At 39.2% G+C, this 24,414-nt stretch overlaps 1 protein-coding gene and 1 long non-coding RNA gene across 2 annotated transcripts in view; both read left to right on the plus strand.

Annotated features, from left to right (window-relative positions):
* Nucleotides 1–9,997, plus strand: part of LOC116061408 — a 111,073-nt gene extending 101,076 nt beyond the window's left edge. Inside the window, exons 4-5 of the long non-coding RNA XR_004896393.1 lie at nt 9,170–9,203; nt 9,273–9,997. This is a non-coding gene — a long non-coding RNA (uncharacterized LOC116061408). The remainder of the gene's footprint in view (nt 1–9,169; nt 9,204–9,272) is intronic.
* A 13,750-nt stretch (nt 9,998–23,747) lies between these two features.
* The window catches only part of LOC116061261 (leucine-rich repeat-containing protein 51-like), a 4,202-nt gene continuing 3,535 nt past the window's right edge, over nt 23,748–24,414 (plus strand). The window contains exon 1 of the mRNA XM_031315346.2: nt 23,748–24,029. Within this exon, the coding sequence (XP_031171206.1) occupies nt 23,978–24,029 (52 nt within the window). The 5' untranslated portion in view covers nt 23,748–23,977. The remainder of the gene's footprint in view (nt 24,030–24,414) is intronic.

Genomic DNA, 24,414 nt, shown 5'->3' on the forward strand with positions numbered 1-24,414 from the left:
CAGTCTCCTCCCTCTGACACAGCGCTCTATCATTTCCTCATTCATTCATTCAGTCTGTATCAGGCGCATTTTAGCACAGTTTGTTATCTGCATGAATAAAAACCAGGATTGGTTTATTAACTGTGTTAGGCAGACTATAACACGTTTTATTCTCGAACATGGCATTTTCTTTGGTTGACGATTCCGTTGATGAAGAAGCAGTATTACTTCTCAGGGAGTTAAACATACATCGGGAGATGATATTGAGGCCCCGACTATAGATGCATTTTCATTCCCATTCAGTTATGTAGCCTACATAACCTTATCCGCCCTCATATCACTAACGTCACCCATCGTGGACATGCTCTTACATCCCAGCAGATTCTTTGTCACATTACGTTTTTTTTGCAAACGGCAGTTTTCTTTACAACATTGGTGATGCGGAGCACATTAGTAAAGCCACTGTAGCAAAGCGCCGTCAGAAGAATGACTCGCTCTGAAACGTTTTTTAAACGTTTTTGTAGTGTTCTCTGGACACAAACCAGTAAGAGCCATTAAAAAGGAGTTCCCCAGGAATTGCAGGTGCATGATGTAAACCCTTTGAAATGAAAAGATTATGAATTATAATTCTGTTAGTGATGGTGCTGCAGCCTCAGAACGGGATTAGTAGGCCTAGGACTTTTATAGATTATAGGTTCAATACCATTTCACCAGTAATATTATACTTATGATTAAATATGAAATGAATACACTATATTGGAACCCACACATTTACTCTAGCAGCATTTTTCTCCCACGCAAATTCTCTCTCTTTTGCAGCAGCCCCTGTGTTGCTTTTTTAACGAAATATATGTTCAAACTCGCTGTATGTGCGCATGAGTATATCCGCCGACCAGTTTGTTTGTGGTTGTTACCATGGTGAATCGTAGTATCATTGCTCCATTCATGCTGCCTTTTTATTGTGGTGGTGCACGCGCTTAACTCTGAGTGAACCTACTCTGAGTTGATTCAACCAACTCAAATCAGCTGTTCTGGAACCGAAAACTGAGTTTCCCATCTCAGAGTGAATCAACTCAGAGTTCAGGGTTAGACTCAGAGTTTGTTAAACCTCCTTCATGAAACGGGCCCTGGACAGTTGGAGTTGTGCAGAAAAATTCAAAATGATCTGCAGTCATAAAATACCAAAATGACCATTGTGATGCTTTTTTAGACGCATTTTTAAAGAATGATTGATAAGCGCTATCCGCGACGACAAATACACTGTGTTTTCTGTGGCTGCTTCACAATAAAAGCCACCCTGTTTTCCCCCAGTTCAATGCTTTTAAATTGAAGCAGTAGGACATGTTCCATATGCACTAGCAGTAACTAAGTCTTGCTTTGCCAGACCTTCCTCCACAGCACTACGGAGGAGGGTCTGGCTAGTCCATACAGCATTCCGGGATAGGAGAAAAATGTGCTCTGGTTTATTGGCATTTCTTAAAACCAATCACAATCATCTTGGGCGGTGCTAAGCACGGCCACGGTGCCGCTGCAAAATATCCTCGTGAAGGAACTTGTTTTGGTGGAACGTGTGCATTCAAAGGTTGTTTTAGTCGTGCAACAGAAAACTCAGATTGGACAGATAGTCTAGCTAGCTGTCTGGATTTACCCTGTAGAGATCTGAGGAGCAGTTAATCATAGTCCTTATAAATCCACCGGAGTTTAAAATTCCAATACAAAGAAAGCGGAAGCTGACGGATATCCGGCCGAAAAGAGTGCATCCGGCGGAATGTCCGGTGGCAACGGACCAATCCCAGAAATTGGAAAGTCGTGGATATAGACAGTAACTCAGTGCAGCTCTGACATGATGTAAAGAGAATGTAAGGCTGTTATCAATGTAGTAAAATTACGCTGGATTACATGCATGCCTTGTTTCCTGGGATTCCACCGTGCATGTGAAGACAATTTAAATCCAGTTCAGGAATGGCAGAGCCCGCCACTAGCAAGAAAACTACTTTGTAGAAAGGTAATTACTGAATGTAAATGCATTGAATGAAAAATGTAGACCATATAAAGTATCAAAAACAGGGTTTGATTTAATGAAAATGGATTGTAACTTTAAAATAGAATTTTAGTGCAGAAAATGGCACTAGGAGTACAATGAGAACATTAAAAAGTATGAACCCATCATAAATATATAGATTATACAATGTATTCAAATACTGGTATGCATTATATACATATTTTGACTCATTAAAATGTAAATTCCTTTCAAGAGCTTGAGTAATAATTTTTTTAATGAAATATTTAAAAAAAAAAGTATAAAAAGAACTTGCCCTATGTCACACCACACTGCAGGTACACATATGGAAATATAGTGATTTCTTTTTCTTTGTTCTTTTTGATACTCATTTCTTCTCAGCGTCTCTTTATCAACTCCCCCAAATGCTGCTTATTGTAACCCCCCAGCAGCCTTATTCTTTATTCCTTGATTTTCTTTCTCTACCACCCTCTAAAAGGAGAGATGTATTGTGGGGTTGTCAACATGACTTCTTATTATGGGGCTAAGTAAGTGTAAAATTGACTTTCAGCCAGAATGTGACAACTCACTGAAACCAATTGTGGCGAGTCTGTAGGGTTGCGTCTCATTGCGCGTGTGTGTGAGAGGGAGAGCATGTCCTTGCATATTTCTTTGTATTTCAGCATATCTGCTTTTGTGCATGGTGCAAACAGTGATTGTAAAAAATTGGTAATTAATCTTTTCTAGTGGGAGATCTACTGGGTTGACGAGGATATCATTTTACCCTTTTGATTAATAGAATTATATCCCAGCCCTTAAACTACTAAAACAAAAGTGGATTTGCACAGAAACAATGTTTTACTCAATTAACATCCTTCACGTGTCAACAATCTACTGTAACTAATTTCCAGATCAATATGGCAGATTACTCTTTTCCGACCCTGTTGTTCATTATTTGACAAAAAGTAGACATGTCAGTGCATTTGCAGCCATGCCCAATGTGATTTCAGATTTCTATATTTTATTTATTTATTTACACAAACATTAAACAGAACACATGAGTGAGTGATTCCTGTTGCAGATGTCCAATCCTTCAGTCACTTCCTGACATCAGCCTTGCAGGAGTAACTTCCAACCAGGGCTACTCACACACACACACGCCAAGCAATAAAATCCCTCAGTCGGTTGCAAGGAGAGCGGTAACGCACTGTGAGCTGGAGTGCTGCTCAGTGATGTGCACCACTAAGGCGTGCGGTCGAGGTACTCCATACAAGGTTCAATCAATTTGAACTTTGACCCTTTCAAAAGGCAGCCTATGAGCTTGAGAAAGTGGAGGTGGAGGAGACATATACAGTAATACTTCAATGGGAAAACCGTGTGCGTGTGCATGCGCGTGTGTGTGTGCGCGTGTGCGTGTGTGTAAATTCCCAGGGGAGTGGTTCAGCAAAAGACATGATACATACTGTAGTGTCGGTATCCAAAAGTATTGAACTGTTTCCTATTAAAACAATATAGTGTAAACGTTAGTGTACTTGATCAAAATCAAAGTTCAAAATCGGAGTTCTAAAAGCAATGCACAGAGCCCACCATGGTTCAAACACTAGAAAAAATATTAAAAATATAAATTTCTGGGGCGACCTCTAGCTCACCCAGTGGGAGCGTGCGCCCCATGTAAGCTGAGTCCTTTGCGGCGGGCGGGTTCAAATCCGACCTGTGGCCCTTTGCTGCGTGTCATCCCCTCTCTCTCTCCCCCTTTCCTGTCTATCCACTGTCACTGTTGATTAAAGGGAAAAGCCCCCCCCAAAAAAAAAAAAAAATATATATATATATATATTTCTGTGTTTAGATGAATACACTTTAAAATCCATTTGGAAGCACGCTCAGAAAAGTTGTGTTCATAGGAAGGACTGAACGTCAGATATGAACAAAATTTGAAAAAAAAGGGTGTTTTTGATAGTTTTTTAGAGGTAATACAATTTGTTTGTATCTTTATACCAACTACATGAAAGCACAGATTGATAATCACTAGAGATGTCCTAAGCAATCCTAAATTGTCAGTCTCCGGGCCAATCCTTTCTTTACTAAGAGAATTAGCATGCTGTGTTTCTTGTAGCGTCCCCACTTCTGTGGTTGAGGTTAGGGCTAAGGTAAGGTTATGTTTGGGTGTAGTAGAGATAACTGGTTGGGGCTACCGTAAGATTTGGTTCAGATTTAGGTGAGGAGAAACACCGGTCTGTACTTTGTAAAAGATTGTTCATGAAGAAAAATAAGCATCACTCGGTAACACCCACAAGTGTTTTTGTCGTCCCAACAACTCCAACAGAGTGATACGTCTTCTCTCTAGCTTAGCTCAGTGGTTCTCAACCTGGTGGGTTGCGAGATCATTTCTGGGGTCGCCAGATGGTTGGAGAGAAAAAAATAACATATTTTAGACTGGGGAATTGTTTTTACATTAACGTGTGAAGTTTGGTACATTCATGTGTTATATTCAGAGCTTAATTGGTAAATCAGGAGGTCCTGGAACACAGTAAGGGTGCTGTTCTGGCGGGTCAGGGGGAGCAGGGTGCAATTTGTGAAACAAGTAGAGGGGTGGGAAGGTTTTTGATCATGCACAACAAAACAAATCATGCAAGAATTAAATCCCCCGTCCAATACCATGGATATAGACTGTGCATGCCTAAACAAGCCAAGCACTTCATTATTTAATGGAAAATAATCTCAAAATGAAATAGCACAACGTGGTGTCAACATAAAATACAACGCTTTGAAGCCGGAGAGCGGAGTTCACTTTGCGTTGAAAACGAAATACTTTAACCCAGGAAACGCTCGTTCGGTCCTCGGGAGTGTGTTAATCCAAATCCGATATTTTTCCTAAACTTAACGAGTAATTTTTGTGCCTGAACGTAACTGTCATTGCCGCATGTCGCTAACTTTTTCTGCTCACGCCCACTACCATGGCCTATGAAAGAACTGTCATCTAGCGGTGCCTGTACCCGGCTCGCAGTCACCTGTTAACGGTTAAACAACTGCTGCTGGTAGCCGGTGTCCCGGAGCTCTGTAGTGGTTAAATACAACCAGCAACTGCCGCTCGGATTTTGTCGTTCTAGACTGTGTTTACGTTACAGCTCTTTACTTAGTAAAATACTTCTATTTTAGGTATATCATTTAGATATGGTCTAGGCTATTGTGAAGTAGCATTGATCACTTTGAGGGGGGGGGATACATTTTGTCCCCCCCGGGAATAAAAATAATTGTGCAGGGGGGGGGATGATCACAGAGCCAGCCTTAAATACTGCAGGAGGGTGATTAGGGAATGAGCTTCACCTGGAGCCACCTGCCAGCTAAGCCACGCCCACAGCTCAGTCATCGGCACAGGAGGGAGGAACATGAGGGAAAACCAACAAAAAAAAAACACACAGAACAAAAAGAAGCACGGGCTGCCATGATGACATCATGACAGTATTAATCAGAGCATTAACCCTTGTGTTGTCTTCCCTTTGACCAGGAAACTTTCTGTTTCTCTGGGTCAAAATTTTAAATACAAACTTTTTTTTCAACGTTTTGGTTGTCTTTTTCGACACTTTTGTCGCTTTTCGTGATGTTTTTGTCACTTTTCTCGATGTTTTTGAAGCTTTTTTCCAATTTATTTGTCACTATTTTCAAAGTTTTTGTCAATTTTATTTCTGCGCTTTGATGTTTTTTTGTTGTTTTTTTGCCCCACGTTTTTGAATCTTTTTCCGACACTTTTGTCACTTTTTTCAATGTTCTTTTATCATTTTTTTTTTCAAATGCTATGAAATTGAATAAAAAACCCAAATTCAATTAAAGTAGTGAACTGATCATTTATTTTAATTGTGAAGAGTGTTGTAGGGAACCATCCAAGTTATTTTTTTTGGACAATTTGGTTGAAAGAAAACCCAAATTTCTGATATAGAAGTGTTTTGAAAATGGGTCAAATTTGACCCGAGCACAACAGGAGGGTTAACAATAATCACTCAAAATCAGCAGGGGGATGCGCTTAGATAAATGCTGTTTACACATTGTAATTGTAAAAAGTCACATTGTTCAGTTAAACTTTCCTTCATATCATATTAAAAATTCAAGCTAATCAACTTAATAGTTTGAACCAGGACCTCCAGTATTTGGATCAAGCAGCTTGTGAAAAAAATAATCATAATAACAATCATATTAACAATCAGCGTTTAGGTAAATATAATTATCGGATCAGACCCCGTATCAGCGGATACACAATGTTAAAGCACTCGGGTCGGTCATCAGGACCAAAATAACTTGAGCATGATATCCCTAATAATCACTGATTAATAGCACTATAATATGGGTCCAGTATACAAAGTAATACGCATTTGTAGCAGACAGTGTAACTGTTTGAGAAGAGCAGTACATATGAATCTGCTGGATATGTCCTAATGTTTCAACAGGTGTACTTTAAATGCTTTCTCTAACTTCGTTGTTGTTATAGGAAGGTGCCATCCTCCATCCTCTATCCTCCTGTTGTTTTGTTGTGATTGGCCACCTGATAAAAACAGCAGTTGGTGTCATATGTGCTTTTCTGAAAAAGGTCAGCTGTTTTTAACTTTTGAAAGCGCTCTGCTCAGCCAAAAAAAACAGCTTGGTACAAAGCTTTTTCAAAGGGCAGCCAGATTCTGAGCATCTCATTGTTTTTTTTATGTAAAAACAAAAAAAGAGACACACACACACACATACACACACACACTGCAAAAAAAATGCTCTGTTTTGGGACATACAAGCGAGATGGATGTCTGTATTAAACGGGAGAGGGTGGAAAAGATATGGAGAGAGAATAACCAAGAAATGTGAGGGAGATAAGTAGAGAGATAGAGAAGCGAGAGATTCTGTGGGGTAGATAGAGACCCAAGGCCAAAGTATGTGAGGGAACTAATGTAAGTGAGGATAGAAAGAGCTTTTGAGTCCTGAATAGTCTAACCAAGTCAATGAGAGCGAAGCAGATAGAGGCATACAGAGAGGAGGAGAGATTGCGGATGTCATGTTGACGGATGAGCTGACATTTCCCCTGCCCTCGCTAATGCTGTCTCACTGCTGACACTGCTACTGTACACACACACACACACACACACACACACACACACACAAGCTCTTTAGATTTCTATCTTTATTGAATCTTTCTCGCATTTACTTTGACACAAATGTGTGCTTCTGTTCTCATCCACAGCCCCTCTCAGATGCTTATACATGGTTTTCCTCCCTTGCTACCATTGTTTTTTTCTTTTGTTCTCAACACACACACACACACACATACACACACACAGAAAAGATGTATTGCCTTTACCCGCAGATATCAGTGTTTAAAATCTAAGCTGTAACAAGTATAGACTTGGTTCAGATGTGCTTTTGTTTTAGGACAAAGTCAAACAGTGTCTCTCTAACAGTATGTCTGCTAAATAAACCAGACCTACAGTAAATGAGTAATCTATCATATACTGATCTTGAGTAGAACATGAAAACTAAGCCTGCAACCTATTTTGGGCAGAAATGTATGGAACCAACAAAAAGACTCTACTTGCAACTGCCTGAGGTAGAATTATGGGTCATATTTGTCTTTCAAATCCACCCGTTGCCTATATATTCACACATTGTCAATTGCAGGTAATATCCAGTTATCTCTGTAAGTAATCCACAGTTAATTCTGATTCACAATTAAATGAATAGAATTGTACTGCTCTTCCCTGCAAAAAATGAAAACATGCATTGCAGTTTGATCTTTCTCTCCTGCATATAATTCAGTATAACTCTGGTGTTACAATCCAAATTATAAGGCAAGTTTATTTGTATAGCATTAATACCTTTTAGACAATTCATAGCATTTAATTAGAATATCATGAAAATGAAATGGCTAATACTAAATAAAATGTAATTAACATGAAGTAAAAAGACAGAGAAAGTATAAGAGACAAAGTAATAAAAGGTTTCAGTGCAGTCACAGGGAAGTAAAAAAGACCCAAAATGTAATAAAATGAGTAGAAGTGCAAAAGTCATAATTAATAAATCAAAGGTGCAGGAAAGTAAGTTTTTAATTTGAATGTGGAAGTGGCTAAATTTGTACATCTTACGGAAGTTGGTTCAATCTCTGTGCAGTGTAGTAGCTAACGCGAGATGTAGCGTATTTCTGACTTTAGGCACTAATTGGCGACTGCAGGATTTATATTCTTTAAGCACGTCAGAAATGTATTTTGGCTTTTACCCATGAAGTGATTTATGAAATAGTTGAAGCACTTCTTCTTGTTCTTATTGGAGTTCTAGTTTTTGCACTCAGAACATGTTGCAGTTATCCAATAATAACAATCATCTCTAGATCTCTGGACATGAAACCTTTGATTATGTTTTTGAAACTAAAAGATTTTTTATTGCCTGGATGGGGCTGCTGAAGCTTTTATCTGAGTCTGTTAAAACACCAAGATTTCTTACTTATTTTTTTTTTTATTTATTATTAGAGTCAAGCAATATGTCGTTCATCTTGTTGCCAATTAAGAAATACAGAGGTTTCTTTGTTCATCTACCCAGTTTAGTTAGTTAGTTACTATACTATGCATTGACAGTGAATATAGCACCACTGTTATTATTATCTTGCAGGATTTGTACTAAAGGGAGCATACAGTAGTGGTTAAATATACTAATAGTCAGACTGAATTGCCATTTTGTTTTCATTATTCGGTTTAACATTGTGTTCATGTTGGCCTTTTTCTGTTTTGGGCAAGTGAGATGGGAGTAGGTATTTTGTTCTAACCAAATCACACATCGCTACATTTTTAGTCAAAACAGAAGATGCAGATAACATTTGCCATGAATAACGAAGAAATAGCTGTTAGCCTATTTCTGTATAGGCAACTTATATAAGCATTTTACTGTCCTTATTTTTCATGGATGTTTTTGTTTTTTTGGCTTTGGTTCAAGAACATGACGTCCCCATTATTGATCCCACCTACAACAGCTCTGATTGGCCTGGGGTTGTTTTTTCAACCTCGAAGTACAATGCCAGGCCTTTTTAGATTGCTAAAAAGATGTGGGCAGCGATTCAGAGGTCTGGAAGCAGGCAAGCAATGGAAATGTAATAATAGTCTCCCAAGAGTTCCACGGTGATTAGCAAATAATTTGAAACTTTCCATGAAACCTAAAACTTGCTTTTCCATCTAGGTTGTCAGAGAAAGGTAATGTGAGCTGAATTCAGGTAGGACTTGTACACACCTCCTAAAACTCCATTGCATGTTAAATTAAATTCTCTTTTGTACCTTTGAAGTTGTGTAGGCTATGATCAAAGACTGGGCTGTGAGCTGTATTCCTGCCATAATGTGCTATCCTTCATGACCCAAGGGCCTACAAAATGTATTCATCACCTTTTACAAAGTAATAATAGCAAAGCACAACTGTCAAATCTCAAAATATAATTATGTTTACTTCCCGAAGAGCTGGAAGGTTTTTGAGTCACAAGGTTTTCACCCATTAATGCAGCTATTGTGATCTATAACAATACAACACAATTTGGCATGTTGGTATTTTATGTCCCACTATGCTAAAAAACATAATCAATAATCCCCAAACTGAACAGTCTTGGACGTCTTATTTTGTTTTATTTATGGGGAGCAAATAAGGTAGAATTAGTCTCCTGAGTGATGTAATTGGAAGATGCTGAATCCTTGTTGTCTTAATTAAAGCTCAGTTAAAAGACAAAAGAAAGAAAATTAGCATGGCCCAAAGCCTTTGTGCACAACACATCGGGAACGTGAGGTTTTCAAGCTAATAATTATGTTGATTGTTGCTTGGTAGTCTGAACAACGCTTTCTGAAAGCAAAACAAACCATTACAACCATCATCAAGGGAAAGGGCAAACTCATCACTCAATCAGTCACACAGAAGTTAGGGACAAATCACAACTCAGATAAAAGGCATTTAAAAAAGAGATGAAGATTACCTGGCTCCTGACAGATCCTTTGCACTCATCCCTGTATGTACCATGTACAGACTGCAAACAATCCCTATGATCATGAAGTGAATAGAGTAAATAATTAGTTTACTCTATGGGAGTATTTCTAAAGGCTGTTAAATTGTTATGTTTTTTGTTTACATCATTCGCACAATTATATCCAGTTGATAATCTCAATGGTAGAAATAAATACTTATGGATGTGAATGCAAATCAACATTAACACTTCTCAAAGTTGTCTTTTAACTGCCTGAATCAGTGTTTATAGTAGTGCCTTCAGTACCCTAAATCATCCAGCCAAGCACAGTTGGTCCAAGATGCTGCAGTCAGATGAGAAATAAGAGAACTCAACTTAACTTCAGTGGCTCCTGCTCGCAGTTTAGGATTGATTTTAAAATGTTATTGATCACATTTAAGGCACAGTTTGGACCAGTGCCCAGTCAAAGATCCCAAGGCAGAACTCTTTTGGTCATTTCAAATTTGAAGCTGAAGACTAATGCTAACCTTACACTAGATGATATTTGAAGCAATTTCATGGTTTGGGATATCTTTGAATTCCTGTTCATGAAAGTGTAAGAAATCAGTGATAGTTGTCTATAAGGGTGACAGAGCCTCATATGCTTAATAACACTGTTTTGGTAGAGCTTTATACATGTATAAATGATAAATGATATTAATGTATTATACATTGACTCAACTGAGGGCCATCACACATTTGCAGAATCTATGTCTAGATTCTCTCCTGCTCTTCATTTGTATGTCTCCCTTAGTGGAGGAAATTGATTAAGCAGCTAAAATCAATCATGGGATCACTCTTAAAATATAATTTACTCAAAACGTGTATCTAGTTGCTAAATATGCAACAGTATTTATATAGGTAAAGAGATATCGTACCACACCAAGTTAAAATGATGGGTGTTGTCTACCACTCATTCACTTTCAGTGTTACATTGTTTTTTTACAGCCATTCATGCTCCTCATATGAATATGTATAAGCTCAACCTCTGGGGCGACGGCCAATATTTCAGGGGTTCGACTCTTAAAGTCTCACACACACACACACCCTGAGATGACGACAAAAGCACTGGCATATGTAACATGTATAAGGAAAGAAACATACACATTCTCATTCTCACACGCAGTAGGGGCAGTGTTAAGTGATGTGTTTCTATCTATTGATTGTTGTGTGACAGCTAATTAAACCCTTCACTAACATCCTCTGCTGCTGCACCATGAGACAGACATTAGTCACTTTTATCTTCACACAAATGCTGATCTCACACACACACACACACACACACACACACACACACACACATGCACAGGCATGCGCACACAGTTTTTCATGTGGTGTGAAACAGCTACTGTCTGTCCTCAGAATATATTTAACCTCATTCTAGCTGGGAGGAGGGAAAAACACATACAAAACAAAAACACTCATACACATGCTCATTCATCATTTCTTTCTCCACGCATGTAGACACGCACATTCTCTCTCCATCACTTATTTCTTTAAAGCTAAGAGGTCACTGTCTGTGTGTGGTAGATAATAATGAATTATGGTTTTTTCGGTACACTAATACAGTCAAAGGGGTTAAATCACATATTCAAATGACTGTCTATGATTGTGTGTGTGTGTGTGTGTGTGTGTGTGTGTGTGTGTTTAATCTGCTGATGCCAAGTGTTCATTTGACAGGCCATAAAGATAGATATCTTCCCATTACCTTAGTAATCCCGTGACCTTTACAAAGTCAATCAAAATTAATTTATATTTTCTCAAGGCTTTGAGCTGGCGATAATGTCACAAGATGGGAGGTTGTCTTTATACTAAGTATGTATTTCAGATCTTAACTGTGTAAATGTCCTTGCTTTATTAAATCTAATTTGCTAACTGTGAACTTATTCAATTTTTATTTTGATTGGCATTTCTTTTGAACTCTGAATGAATTCTGGATCTTCTGTAGCAGCTCGAAATTGGCTCATGCATTTTAAAATGTCAAACTGTGATGTTTAAATTTGAACGGTCACAAACCTTTGAACGTTAAAGATAGTGGCACTGAAATGGAGTATAGTGTGAGATAATGGGATGTCCACTCCTTACTCCTAAGCTGGTAAAGCATACAGTTTTAGGGATTCTTTTTGGGAAGCCTTTAGTAAAGCATTTGGTAATGACTCGAGTATATTCAGGGGAATCTCACGTGTAGAGATTGATTTTGGTTTCTCATATGTATGTATAATGGAATGTGGGAGGCTTTCAGACAATTGAAATGTGGTGGGATTCCAGTGCAAATATTTAAACATACTTGCCCTCAGCACTCTTTTACAAATACTTTATCTTGTAAAACTTCAATATATATATATATTCAGTAAATAAGCCCTTGGAGCTTACAAGGCCTTCATATGGCAGAAACATATTAACATTGCAAAATGATTTCTGTATCATAAAATAATCCTTTTTAAATAATGTATTTCAGTGTTTGAATCCTTAATTCTCTTCTGCAATATACAAGTTGGATTTGTGTCTAATAATAAAACATTCTCATCAAGGAATAAAAAAGCCCTGCCTGATGCTACAAGAAATATAGCACATTGCATATTAGATGATGAGGTTATTTAAGGCCTCATTAGCTTTAAAACAAGACTAATACTCTACAGTCTTGTCTATGAGGCTGTACTTAGGCACAACAGTTCTTGGAGCAAAATGCTAAGGTCGGCATGCTAACATGCTGATGTTTAGTATTGCGTCAGGTCTATGTCATATCTCGTGAGTGCGATAAAACATGCTCACAAGCAAATTATATCATTTCTCACACGCAGATATTACTCTTTGCACACCAATTCAACAATCGAGAGTTGTACAGGCAGCATGAAACAAACCATAATGAGAGGGAAAGAATGGCACCTGCGTGTATAAACTAAGCATCACTCACACAGAGCAGCCTTTGTTATGAAATATCCGTGAATCCTTGCCAATGTATGTACCAATACAGCCTACCTCTAACATTAGAGCTAACGTTAGCCTTAACTAACATGGCTGTTGTTAGCCTGGCCAGCCAGTCTGATTAATCCAGAAAATGAAATGTTTCATGACGTGGTGTATGAAATGGTCACGTTATTTAATCTGTTGATACGTGTTCACAGGGACGTTTTTCTCGTTTTTTTTGTGGTGGCCAGCACGAAAATGTGAAGTAATGTATTTCAATGGGAAGCATATTTCGTGGTCACAGCACGAAAATGGTAGGGAGTAGTATAAAAAGCCGAAAATCCGCGTAGGGAGGCTGGGCGGGGTGGTGGATGGGTCAAACAACACAGGACTTTCACCCGGGCGAGCGGGGATCGCGTCCCGCGTGTGGCGCTTTGTTTCCCGTAGTCCTCCTAATCACAACCGTTCCGTTATTGTCACGCGTCCCCAGCGGCCGTCTCCCGGCGTGCGAGGCGTCCTTTCCCTGTAGTGTTTTTCCTAAACCCAACCTCCGCCATCCCGTTATTGTGGCGTGTCCCCAGCAGCTGTCCCCCGCGGCCGTCTCCATGCCGTGTGAGGCACCCTTTCCCCATAGTCGCGTCCCCAGCGGCCGCCTCCCAGCATATGAGGCGTCCTTTTCGGCCGTCTCCCGGCATGTGAGGCGTCCTTTCCCCGTAGGGTACTTCGTGCTGGCCACCACGAAAAAAAACGTCCCCGTGAACACGTATCAATAGATTAAAAATAACGTGACATTTACACGAACTGCCGTGAGACCGGGTTGATTGTTAATGTGTGATAAAAATTTTAAGTTAAAAATGCCAAAAACAGTATAAGTATTTGGTTAGTTGGCTTTTAAATTGATGTTATGGATTAATGAGACTGGCTGGCCAGCTAAACGATAGCCATGTTCCTGAGGCTAGCTCTAATGTTAGCGAGAAAGGTAACGTTACATTGCGTACATCGGCGAGGATTTATGGACATTTCAAAAGCATCACACATATCCCAACAACAGGCTTCAAGAGCAGAGCAGAATCAACTTCGAGAGCAGAGTTTACCTGCGAGAGCGTGTATGCCCTCCTACGCTTGCACAGCAGACACTCACAGGCGTGTGGTGACTGCTCTGTGCGAGTGCTGCTTAGTTTTATACGCGCAGGTGCCATTCTTTCCCTCTCTCTATGTTTTGTTTCACGCTCCCAGCTGCCTGTACAACTCTTGGTTGTTGAATTGGTGCGCTTAGAGTAATATCTGCGTGTATGAAATGATATAATTTGCTTGTGAGCATGTTTTATCGCGCTCGCGAGATATGACATAAACCTGACACCATTAGTTTAGCAAGTGTAATGTTTACCATGTGCACCACCTTAGTTTAGTATGTTAGCATATTAACATTTGCTAATTAGCACAAAAGACAAAGCTGAGACCAACGGGAATTTCATTAGTTTAAAATATTTTAATTAGAAATTTTGAGCATTTCCAAATGAAATAAGGCAACATGGCATCATAACAACACGCCACTTTCCTAAAGCCAAATGGCGTGTCATCTGTACACATTTTGAGCTATCCACGTGTATGTCTACGCTGTATACAGTGGATGTAAACATACATACCACGTGGCGCCGCCACCGCGAGAACGTGCCGTGCTAAGGTTGGGTTTAGGAAAAGAACATTGGGAAAGGCTTTAGTAACACTAAAAAACGACAAAAACAGGAAGGTGACTAACGTCACACGCTTAGGAAAACAAATGGTTGGGTTTAGGAAAAGAACATTGGGGAAGGCTTTATTAAATATTAAATGTTTTACCCATCCGCCACCCCAACCAACCAACCAACCAACCTCCCTCCGCAGACCTCTGTCCTTTCATACTACTCACTACGGCGATAATACACATGTAATGTAGGTCAATGGAGGTCAAACGGCGTTGATAAACACGCTAAAACGATTATGCATCTTGATAACACGCAAAAATAGCATACGAATTGGCGTGTTATACATACGCCACTTAGTGAGATCAGTCTGAATAAGGATGTGATGGTAGGTGTCTCACATTTAAATCATGTGATGGGTGATTTTAAAGTCAGTAGTTACTTTCAACTCCAGTGACCACGGGTTCACTCTCCAGCTAAATCTTATTTTATTTGTTAAAGTTTGAGTTGATTAGTTTAACAAGTTTAACAAAACTGTCGGCACGTCCACATGATACAAGCCTTCTGTGATCGCGCACCGCCCCCACCCCTCTTTCACGCAGTTGCTAGTACTCGAGGAGGACACGGAGGATTAAAAAAACATGACAGACTCTTCAGAAGAGGTAATTATCTTCACTCGAGTTTCTGTGCGTGGAAGTCGCCGGACGACACAATCTTCTGAACATAGACATACTGAGAAATTTAAGTTTATTTGATTAAGACAATGCACGTTAATCAACATTTCTGTAAATGCTCCAGTGTTAGCCAGTCGGCTAATTTTCAACTGTAGTATGCATGTCTTTATGGCGGGAAGAAACCGGAGCACCCCCACGCAAACACGGGGAGAACATGCAAACTCCACACAGAAAGGCCCGGAACGACCTGGATTCAAACCCAGATCTATCTTGCTGTGAGGCAGAAGTGCTAACCACTGAGCCACTGTGCTGCCTTAAATACAGAGAGAGTTGTGTGGAGCTGATAGTCTTATTAATTAGCTTTGTAGCAACTCATTTGGCAACGGCTTGAATGTAATGGATGTTTATTAATATTGAAAAGTTACACACTAAAACTTTAAGGAAAGCTGTTTTTGGTTACCATCATCACTCTAACAATGATCCTAACTTTAAAAAAAATGTAAGTTGTCTTTAAGCTGCCTAGGCTTGACACAGAAAATGAAAAGACATTGATATTTATTTATACACTGCAATGTGAAATCCAGAAAGATCAAACATGATCATCACATAACTTTTTAATACTTAAATATAAAGTAATGTTGCCACCTCAAAGGAAATGATTAACAGCTTGGCTAAACATCTGGTTCCTGGGAATCCATGTTGCAAATTAAAAAGGACATTTCATTTCAAATATAGCACCCTCTGATCTTGCTTGGCAAGGTGTGAATTTATTTTATTAACTTATCAACCAAGGCTACTTAAAACATCAAAAAAAGCCCAAATAGGATCAGTGTAATGGGACGTACTTGCCTACGCACCTGCACCAGGATTTTTTAGGTTCATATTTTAATGCTAAAATAAGTTTTGAAACAAATGTGTGACATTTCTTTGGCTCTTAAGTATTAGAGATCTAAGGGTGAAGATGTTGGCTTGGGAGTGGAGTGCCCATCCCCAACTCTGAGCTGAGAAAACGCACTCCCTCCTCTCCAGCACGCCTCCCTGGTGGTGCCCTTGACAAAAGCACTTAACCCCACCTGCTCCAGCTGAGCTGCACTGGAGCTGTATTGAGTCACTCCCTGGAGTCACTTTGTGTAATTGAATGAGGGTGAAATGGGTGGTATTTAAAAGAAAAAAAAGTGTTCCCAGTGGTCTTTGGTGGAAAGAAAAGACTAATGATGATGAGACTGGGCTTTGTGATGAACAATGTTGTGCAGCTTTTCAGTTTGTGTATATTTTTAGATGCTCTCTTTGGTGTAAATGCATGATTTTTGAAAAGAATCCTCAGCCCCCTGTGCTCTTTGGAGTCAACACTAGGGGTGTAACGCTGTCTGTTAACTTCATAAAAAGATCTGTCCTTCTGTATCTGTTTACACCAAAAGATGTAAAAAATTGTCTATATGTTTATGTATTAATTGTAATAATGGTTTTGTTTTTAGTGCCATTTACTTGCCTCATAGTTTTATGAGTTTTGCTGCCCACAAATTATACAAAAGTAATATTTATAACATAATAGGTTTGAAGCCCACTTTAAAAAAACATTTAAACTGAGTCTACATAAAAGCTGTGTGACTGTGTGAAAATTAATAGTGGAAATAGAATAAGTGTTTTTTAATAGTGGGAAAACTATAACATCCTTTTTCTTTAGAAATTACAGATTGTGTTCCATTTATAATTGGAGGAGGTCTAGATGAATGTAAAGAATATTAAGTCTCTATAGTCAGGTTTCTATCCAAATGTAATGCAAATTTTCACTGACTTTAACCATTCAAGCATAAATCTCGCCAAAATGCAACCTAGGGTCTTTTTGTGAATCAAACTTTCGTTTAAAAGCATAATTAGGACGGAAATGCCACTTTTAAGATTTACCGTATTTTCGTTTTCGGTCAAATGGCCTAAAAAATAGCGATTTTGATGCCATCATAGTAGTGCCCCTAGCACTCCCATTCAAAAGGCCATTTGAACGAAATATGCAAGTGGCTGGTAGATCTGCTTTACTCACCAGCCAAAAAACAATTCTTATTTATTGGGTGGCTGGTAAAAGTAACCCATTCACTAGCCATTTGGCTGGTGGACAAAAAAGTCAATTTTGGACCCTGTTAACGTGCATTCATTTGCATTTTCTTTTGCAGATTTAAAGCGTAACGCTCGCCAAAATGCAACATAGGGTCTTTGTGTGAATCTACTCGAGTCAAACTTTCATTTAAAAGCATAATTGGGACGGAAACACCACTTTTAAGATTTACCGTATTTTCGTTTTCGTTCAAATGGCCTTTTGAATGGGAGTGCTAGGGGCACTACTGTGATCGCATCAAAATAGCTATTTTTAAAACACTAAGAAGGCTCGACACAACATGAAACTTTTCTCGAAGTATCACCAGGGGCTCTACACATGAACTCGAGCATTGAGAACATTGTTTGTGTACACAGAGTTTACTAAAAAGAAAGGTTTTCAACAACTCACTTTAGCAGTTGGTTTTTCCGGTCGCCGCCATCTTGCCAGTCAAAAAGAGTCGATCTCCAGTAGTGATCACCAGTTAAGATGCGATCATAGTAGTGCCCCTAGCACTCCCATTCAAAAGGCCATTTGACTGAAAACGAAAATACGGTAAATCTTAACAGTGGCGTTTCCGTCCTAATTATGCTTTTAAATGAAAGTTTGACTCAGGTAGATTCACGCAAAGACCCTAGGTTGCATTTTGGCGAGAGTTACGCTTTAAATCTGCAAAAGAAAATGCAAATGAATGCATGTTAACAGGGTCCAAAATTTACTTTTTTGTCCACCAGCCAAATAGCTAGTGAATGGGTTACTTTTACCAGCTACCCAATAAATAAGAATTGTTTTTTGGCTGGTGAGTAAAGCAAATCTACCAGCCACTTGCATATTTTACCAGCATTTGGCTGGTAGATGGTGCTAATATTGGAACCTGCATAGTAAAGGGGAACTATGCAGTTTTTTTTTAGCTTAATTTACCTTAACTGAACAGCTTCAGAGTCATTGGAATGATTATATGACTTTTTTCGAGTTGAATGGTGGTCGTCTTGCTCCCCCCTAGCGACTAGCTTAGCTGAAAAACAACCCTTGCAACTTTGGGCCGGCGAGTCTCAGCATCAGGAAGTATTGTGTGATATCAGGTCGCGCATTGCAACGAATTGCTTCACGGCACTGTACACATACGCCCATTCAGGAACCGGCTAACAAGGTAGCGATGGAGTTTTTCACACTATCGTCATGGCTGAGCCAGCAAAAAAGAAGCAAAAAGCTAGGGAAAGCATTGTCGGAGGAACAGAGAAAGAGGAAACGGCAGACTGACGAGCGAGGAGTCAGACACAAGTAAATCTAGGAGCTGCCAAATATGTATTTCGAAGCTGTAGGGGGAGCTCTATAGAGAAACCTGCGAGCAAAAAGCGAGAAAACAGCGAAGAAATGGCCAAAACTGCATAGCACCCCTTTAATGCTCATGTTTACTGTCAACCACGACTGAAGTAACTCTGCATCCATAACTCTGCACAGCAAAACCTTGATTACTGTTCGTATAAAATATATTTTCAGATTGTATCAAATAGTTTTTATACCGTTTTAAACGTTAATTTCGTAATCTGAGTTTTGTCGTTAAACGCAATATTGCCAGTATAAAACAGATGAAAGATTTCCCATTCCCATTGTATGCTTTTGTCTCCAACCATACAGTAACTGTACAACTGAGTAACTAATTAGCGTAGCATCACTGTATAGTATCAGCTGTCTTACTGGCTTACTAATGGACTGAAACCATGCTTGACTCGCGCTGGCTGTCACACTGACTGACATGACTGATATTTTGTGTGACTGGTTGAATGGCCATCTGGCAGAGCAGCTGACTGACTGATTGACTGACTGACTGACTAAACAACCAAGAATCTGAGGGAGTGACTGGCTGTGAGGGCAGCTGATTGACTCTCAGTATTGTTCTAATACAAGGAAAGCAGCCATGTGTGTCCACGCCATGAGCAGGCTGAGTGACCAGCGGGCTAATAGTGTGACCTCCTATGTAATACTGAAAGGAGAAGAGGTGGGGGAAGAGAGTGAGAGATGGTGACAGGAAGAGGCTGAAGGTATGCATGCAGAGCAATAGAAAGGTGGGTTTTATACAGAGAGAGAAAATGAGTGGAAAAGAGCATTTAAGTGTTAAGGTTTGTCATCACTGGAGCCAAGTCCTGACAAACAAGGGGGCCACACACCTACGTATATTAGAAGTCAAAAATGTGAGATTGGTAAGAAAGAGACAGAAAGACAGTATATGTAAAAGATCAGTACTTCTCAAGAAGTAGAGACGAAGAGAAAGAGGCAAGATGAGGGAGACATGAAGACATGAAATCTCTGGCAGAGAATTGTAGATGTTTGTGTAGGTGTAATAGCCAAAAGGATCGCCTCTATGTCCCTTTGGGCAACAAAAAATATGGATTGTGGCTGTGGTCTTGTTTCGGTGTGCGAAATGCAATTGTGTGTTGAGGTCTTTGTACAGTAAGTGTGCACACCAATTCATGTGTGTGTGAGTGTCTGTTTCCTTGTCCCCTTGGGCAAAAATAAGTTTCCTAGAGGGCATGAGTGATTATGACGTCTGTTTGATTCTCCTGTGGTGTTACAGTAAGAATGGCACCACTGGCATTTGCTAAGAAATTGTCTTCAACCAAAAGCACATGAGATGTCATTCACGCCTCTGTAGCGGTGGTTACAATTGCTGTTTTCTCCAATATTGAATGTGCAACAAGTTTAAGTGTGTGACGTGACTGTATTCAGTTTAAAGAATGAAGTCTTCACATTATGCTAAATTAGACCATTTTCTGGCACTTTAACAGAAAGGAAACTCTTGCAAACTAATCCAAGGACTAACAATGTGACATCAATCCGTTTTTTTCTTTAGCGAATATGACAAACATCTTGGGGCTTCACACTGTACTTTTGCTGAGTGGTGCGTGCCGGGCTGAGGGCAACAGTTTTACTTTCTATTTACTGGCTACACCTGCAGCATTGTGGTTTTCCGGTCTATTATTGTTAGAAAAACATTAACTGTTAGATAGAAAGAGAGCTCCTGTTTTAATGCGCTGGCTGATCATTAGAATTTCACCTGAAGACGTGTTTTGAAATCCTATCTTTCCTTATTGTTTCAAGTGAATGGGAAAGCCACAGGTAGACATACACAATTGGTATGATTCATTTTTAACATGGGGAAATATACCTTGTCCCAAATGTGGAGACCAAGAAACACAAATTGGTCTGTGTTTTTGTGTTTATATGGAAATGCAAATGCAGCCACGATGCCTTTCTGTAAACAAATGCACCCAGACTTTAACAGTTGGTGTGGCACAGCTGTGGTTGTGTTTATGCAGATCACATGCCGCAGTGCAGCCTGAAGTGCTTGTTTTATGCCTCTCTGTCGGCTCAGACCACCTATTATCACAAGTGCAAAGAGAAATGAATGTCATTAATGTCATTACTGAAGGCTGCTCCAACTCCACTGAGCCTGTATTTCTAACCCAAACACAACATTAAAATTACATTACATCAACCGTATGGTTAAGGTCTGAAGAAGAAGACATACTTTATTAATCCTGCAAGGGGAAGTTTTTTCACTCTGTTGTTAGTTACACACGGGCAGTGTTACTAAAAGAGGCCCTGCCAAATATTTAATATGAATCACAACTCTTTCAACGCTTTCACTTTTCAGTTCTTATATTGCTTTGACTTTTTGATCTTAGTTTTTGAGACCACCTGTGCCTAAACATAATATTTCTCTGTATTACACGACTTAATCTTTAGGATATCAGAGCAAATGTCTCACAGATTCCTGAACATCTAACCTTGGTGGTCACACCACCCTTAATACATGAAAAAATAATAATTGTCCCCAATTTTTGTTATGACCATTAGACATGAAATGCCTCCAAAATCTAAAACTTCCCTCAAAATGTTGTGTTAACTCCAAAACACAATGGATGTTCACTGAACTCCTTCGGCTTTATACTGGTGTACATGTCAACCAGCAACAGAGAACACAACAGCTGTGCGTGCTGCTCCAACCTCGTTGCCCCGCCCCCATAATTCTGGCTACGAATTTCGCCTGTGGGTGTTCATTTTCTCCCGGCAGCAGTATTTCTTTTAATTTCTATGCTGATTATCTTGTAGCCTACAGTACATCCCCTGGTGTCACTGTATCATTATGCATATTCAATACTTAAAACACTATGTGATCCCTGAGTTTTTTTCAGTTTAAAAACCTTTGAGCTGCTTCAGTTTCCTACTGTTTGCTGCTGAACAGACTCACTGTAGTAAATGGGGGTTAAGTGCATCACCCAAGGGCATGTAGATGACAGTAACAGAGTGAGGAAAGAGTGCAGTGGAGTCCAGATCTTTCCATCTGGTCTGGACTGGGACATAAGCCTGCATTTTGAGGGATACTGGGACTCATGTTGGATATTTTATTCAACTGAAATGACCCTGTTTCCTCACTATAAAGAGATTTAGCCAAGAGGAAGGCACACAAACCAGTGATTACATCCTCTCCTGAATTAATACGCAGTTTCTAGTTCTAGATTCATGAACAGTGGGTCTTAAAAATCTAAAATCAGCTGTAAGGAAGCTAAAAGCTAGTAGCTAATAAATAAACTCTATAAAACCTTCTCACACTTATACTTCACACAGTCTGACATGCTAGAAATCTGGTCATAAACACCCTGATTCCTGCCAGTGTCTCCTTCTGTCTCTGTCTGCGTCCTTGACTTTGACTCACCGTGCGTATGCCTGTCTGCCTTCTCTACATCTCATTGAAGGACTCCTTTGTGCTATTAGTGAAGCCACACACACACACACACACACACACACACACACACACACACACCCACACACAACCGGCATCTTGATTGAATGACAAGGTGAGGAAGAACTCAATCTGATGGATGTAATTTTCCATCATCACCTCTTCCCTCTTTTTAAACTCATCCTCCATTCGCCCTCTCAAACTCATATTCTGCTGTATTTATTGTGCTCTTTTATCTTCAGTCTGCTTGTCCAGTTTGGGCGTGCTGGAGCATATCCTAGCACACACAAGGTGAAGGTGCACAAGTTTAAGTGCGCTCACATAGACCTCCGTGTGTTTGGATTGTTTGAGGAAACTGAAGCACTCAGAGGAATCCTGAAGGAGAACATACAGAAAGGCCTGAGATGTCATATGGTTTGAATTTAGGATTTTCTTGCTGGAGGCGAAAGAGCTACCCAATGAGCCACCGTTTCACTATTTCGGTTGGGGTTACAGTCCTTTAGAAGTCTATTCCTTGCCCAAATGTGTGTTTGTGTGACTGGATTCAAACTCACAACTTTTCAGTTCTGGTTCTTAACCATTCACAGTGTGTATTAATTCCTTCTAGTTCCTGGCATGATAAAGTTACCGAAAAATGTGATTTACACTTCACAGGTTGCAGTTACTATGTCATGCTCATTCAGACTTCAGGAAATTTTATTGTGAAAACTCATTCACTATTGATAGCATAGGTAAGGTAATCGAGCACTTTTATAATTATCTTACTTGGGCTTAATAAACTATGATGGTGTATTGCACCAAGCATGAGTAAACAGGAAAAGTAAGGATTTTTAGTAATCTTGAAGATTTTCATTTAAATGTCTGATAAGTCACCATCTACCACTGAAGGAGGTGCCATAATGGTGATTGATGAAAGTATTGCAATATTTATATATTTGCAGTATCAACTGTGTCTCTGTGGTGACCATAGTGACAATCCCGGAAAACATGCTTGGCAATGATTTAGAATATATATTTGAATAAAAACAATATAATTGTTCCTAAGACGTTAGCTGTGTGGATAATAGAAATAGAATTAGGATTTCATTTCTATGGTTTGGAGTGTTGTTGTTGATGCATAAGCGTCACTTTTTCAGAATTGTGTGCATAGTTACATTTTGTGTGTAGGGCTGTGCAATTAATCAAAATTTAATCGTGATTATGATTTCGGCTCCCGTTGATCACAAAAACAGAATAATTGAGAAAAACAATTATTTAGCTCATTACGTTTTGCAAGTAAACTCTTATTTTCTCGTGTTCTGAATGAAAAAATAAAGTTGAAATAGGAAAAGTATTAAGGCAAATTTCATATTTGTGTTTTTTTTACTGTTGATTTATTTAACTTTTCCCACTGTTTTTTTAAGTTCAATAATTGCAACATCTTTCCAGAAGTCAACGAGTAATCGTGTTAAATTATCGTGATTTCAATATTGACCGAAATAATCGTGATTATATATTTTTCCATAATCGAGCAGCACTAATACAATGGAGAAAAATGTACAGCATTTTTTAATTTATTATTATTTTTTTATTTTTTTACAGAGAATGTCCACAGAGACACCCAGTTTGTAATACTGCAAATATATAAATATTGCAATACTTTCACCTGTGGTTACCTTCTTCAGCGATAGATAGTGACTTAACACAGTTATTTAAATGAAAACCTTCAAGATTACAGCTTTAAATGTAATGTTACTTGAGGAAACAGTTGGTAGTTGCTAGGAAACAGTTGTTTTTCTAAGTTTAGTTGGAGCCATAGGTTTATATTTGAAACTATAAAAAGGTCTGCGGAAGTTCAGTGTTCAATTTCAGACGTTTCACCTGAACATTTTGCTGTTGTTGGAGATGTGTAAAGACCTTCAGTCTTAAACATGTACGGCCCTCCAGTGGATCTATCATTTAAGGATATCAACAGTGTCACAGGTAGTATCATATTCCTCTAATGTTTTAAAAAACGGTGTAGGCAGCACCGATTGTTTTCGTTTTTTTTGCTACTGCCAGCACTCCAAATTTCCAAACAACAGAGCTACGTGTTGAAATTGACCGGAATTCTCATTTAACATTGTTGCATGTAACTACATGCTAACGGCAGTAAAATGTCATCTTGGCTGCCAGTGTTAAATTCTCCCCAATTCCGAGTCACATTACTCCTGAAACATTTTCTGTTTATGTAGTATTTGGTTTAAAAGCCTTTATCGGTAGAAAGTGCTGCTTCGTTTCACTACAATCTAACGTTAGCATACTGATAACTATTAAGTAGCTGCATGCTAACGCAACATAATCTTGGCGGCCAGTCCTGGTCATTTCT

Source organism: Sander lucioperca, chromosome 22 (assembly GCF_008315115.2).
Source record: "Sander lucioperca isolate FBNREF2018 chromosome 22, SLUC_FBN_1.2, whole genome shotgun sequence".
NCBI lineage: Eukaryota > Metazoa > Chordata > Actinopteri > Perciformes > Percidae > Sander > Sander lucioperca.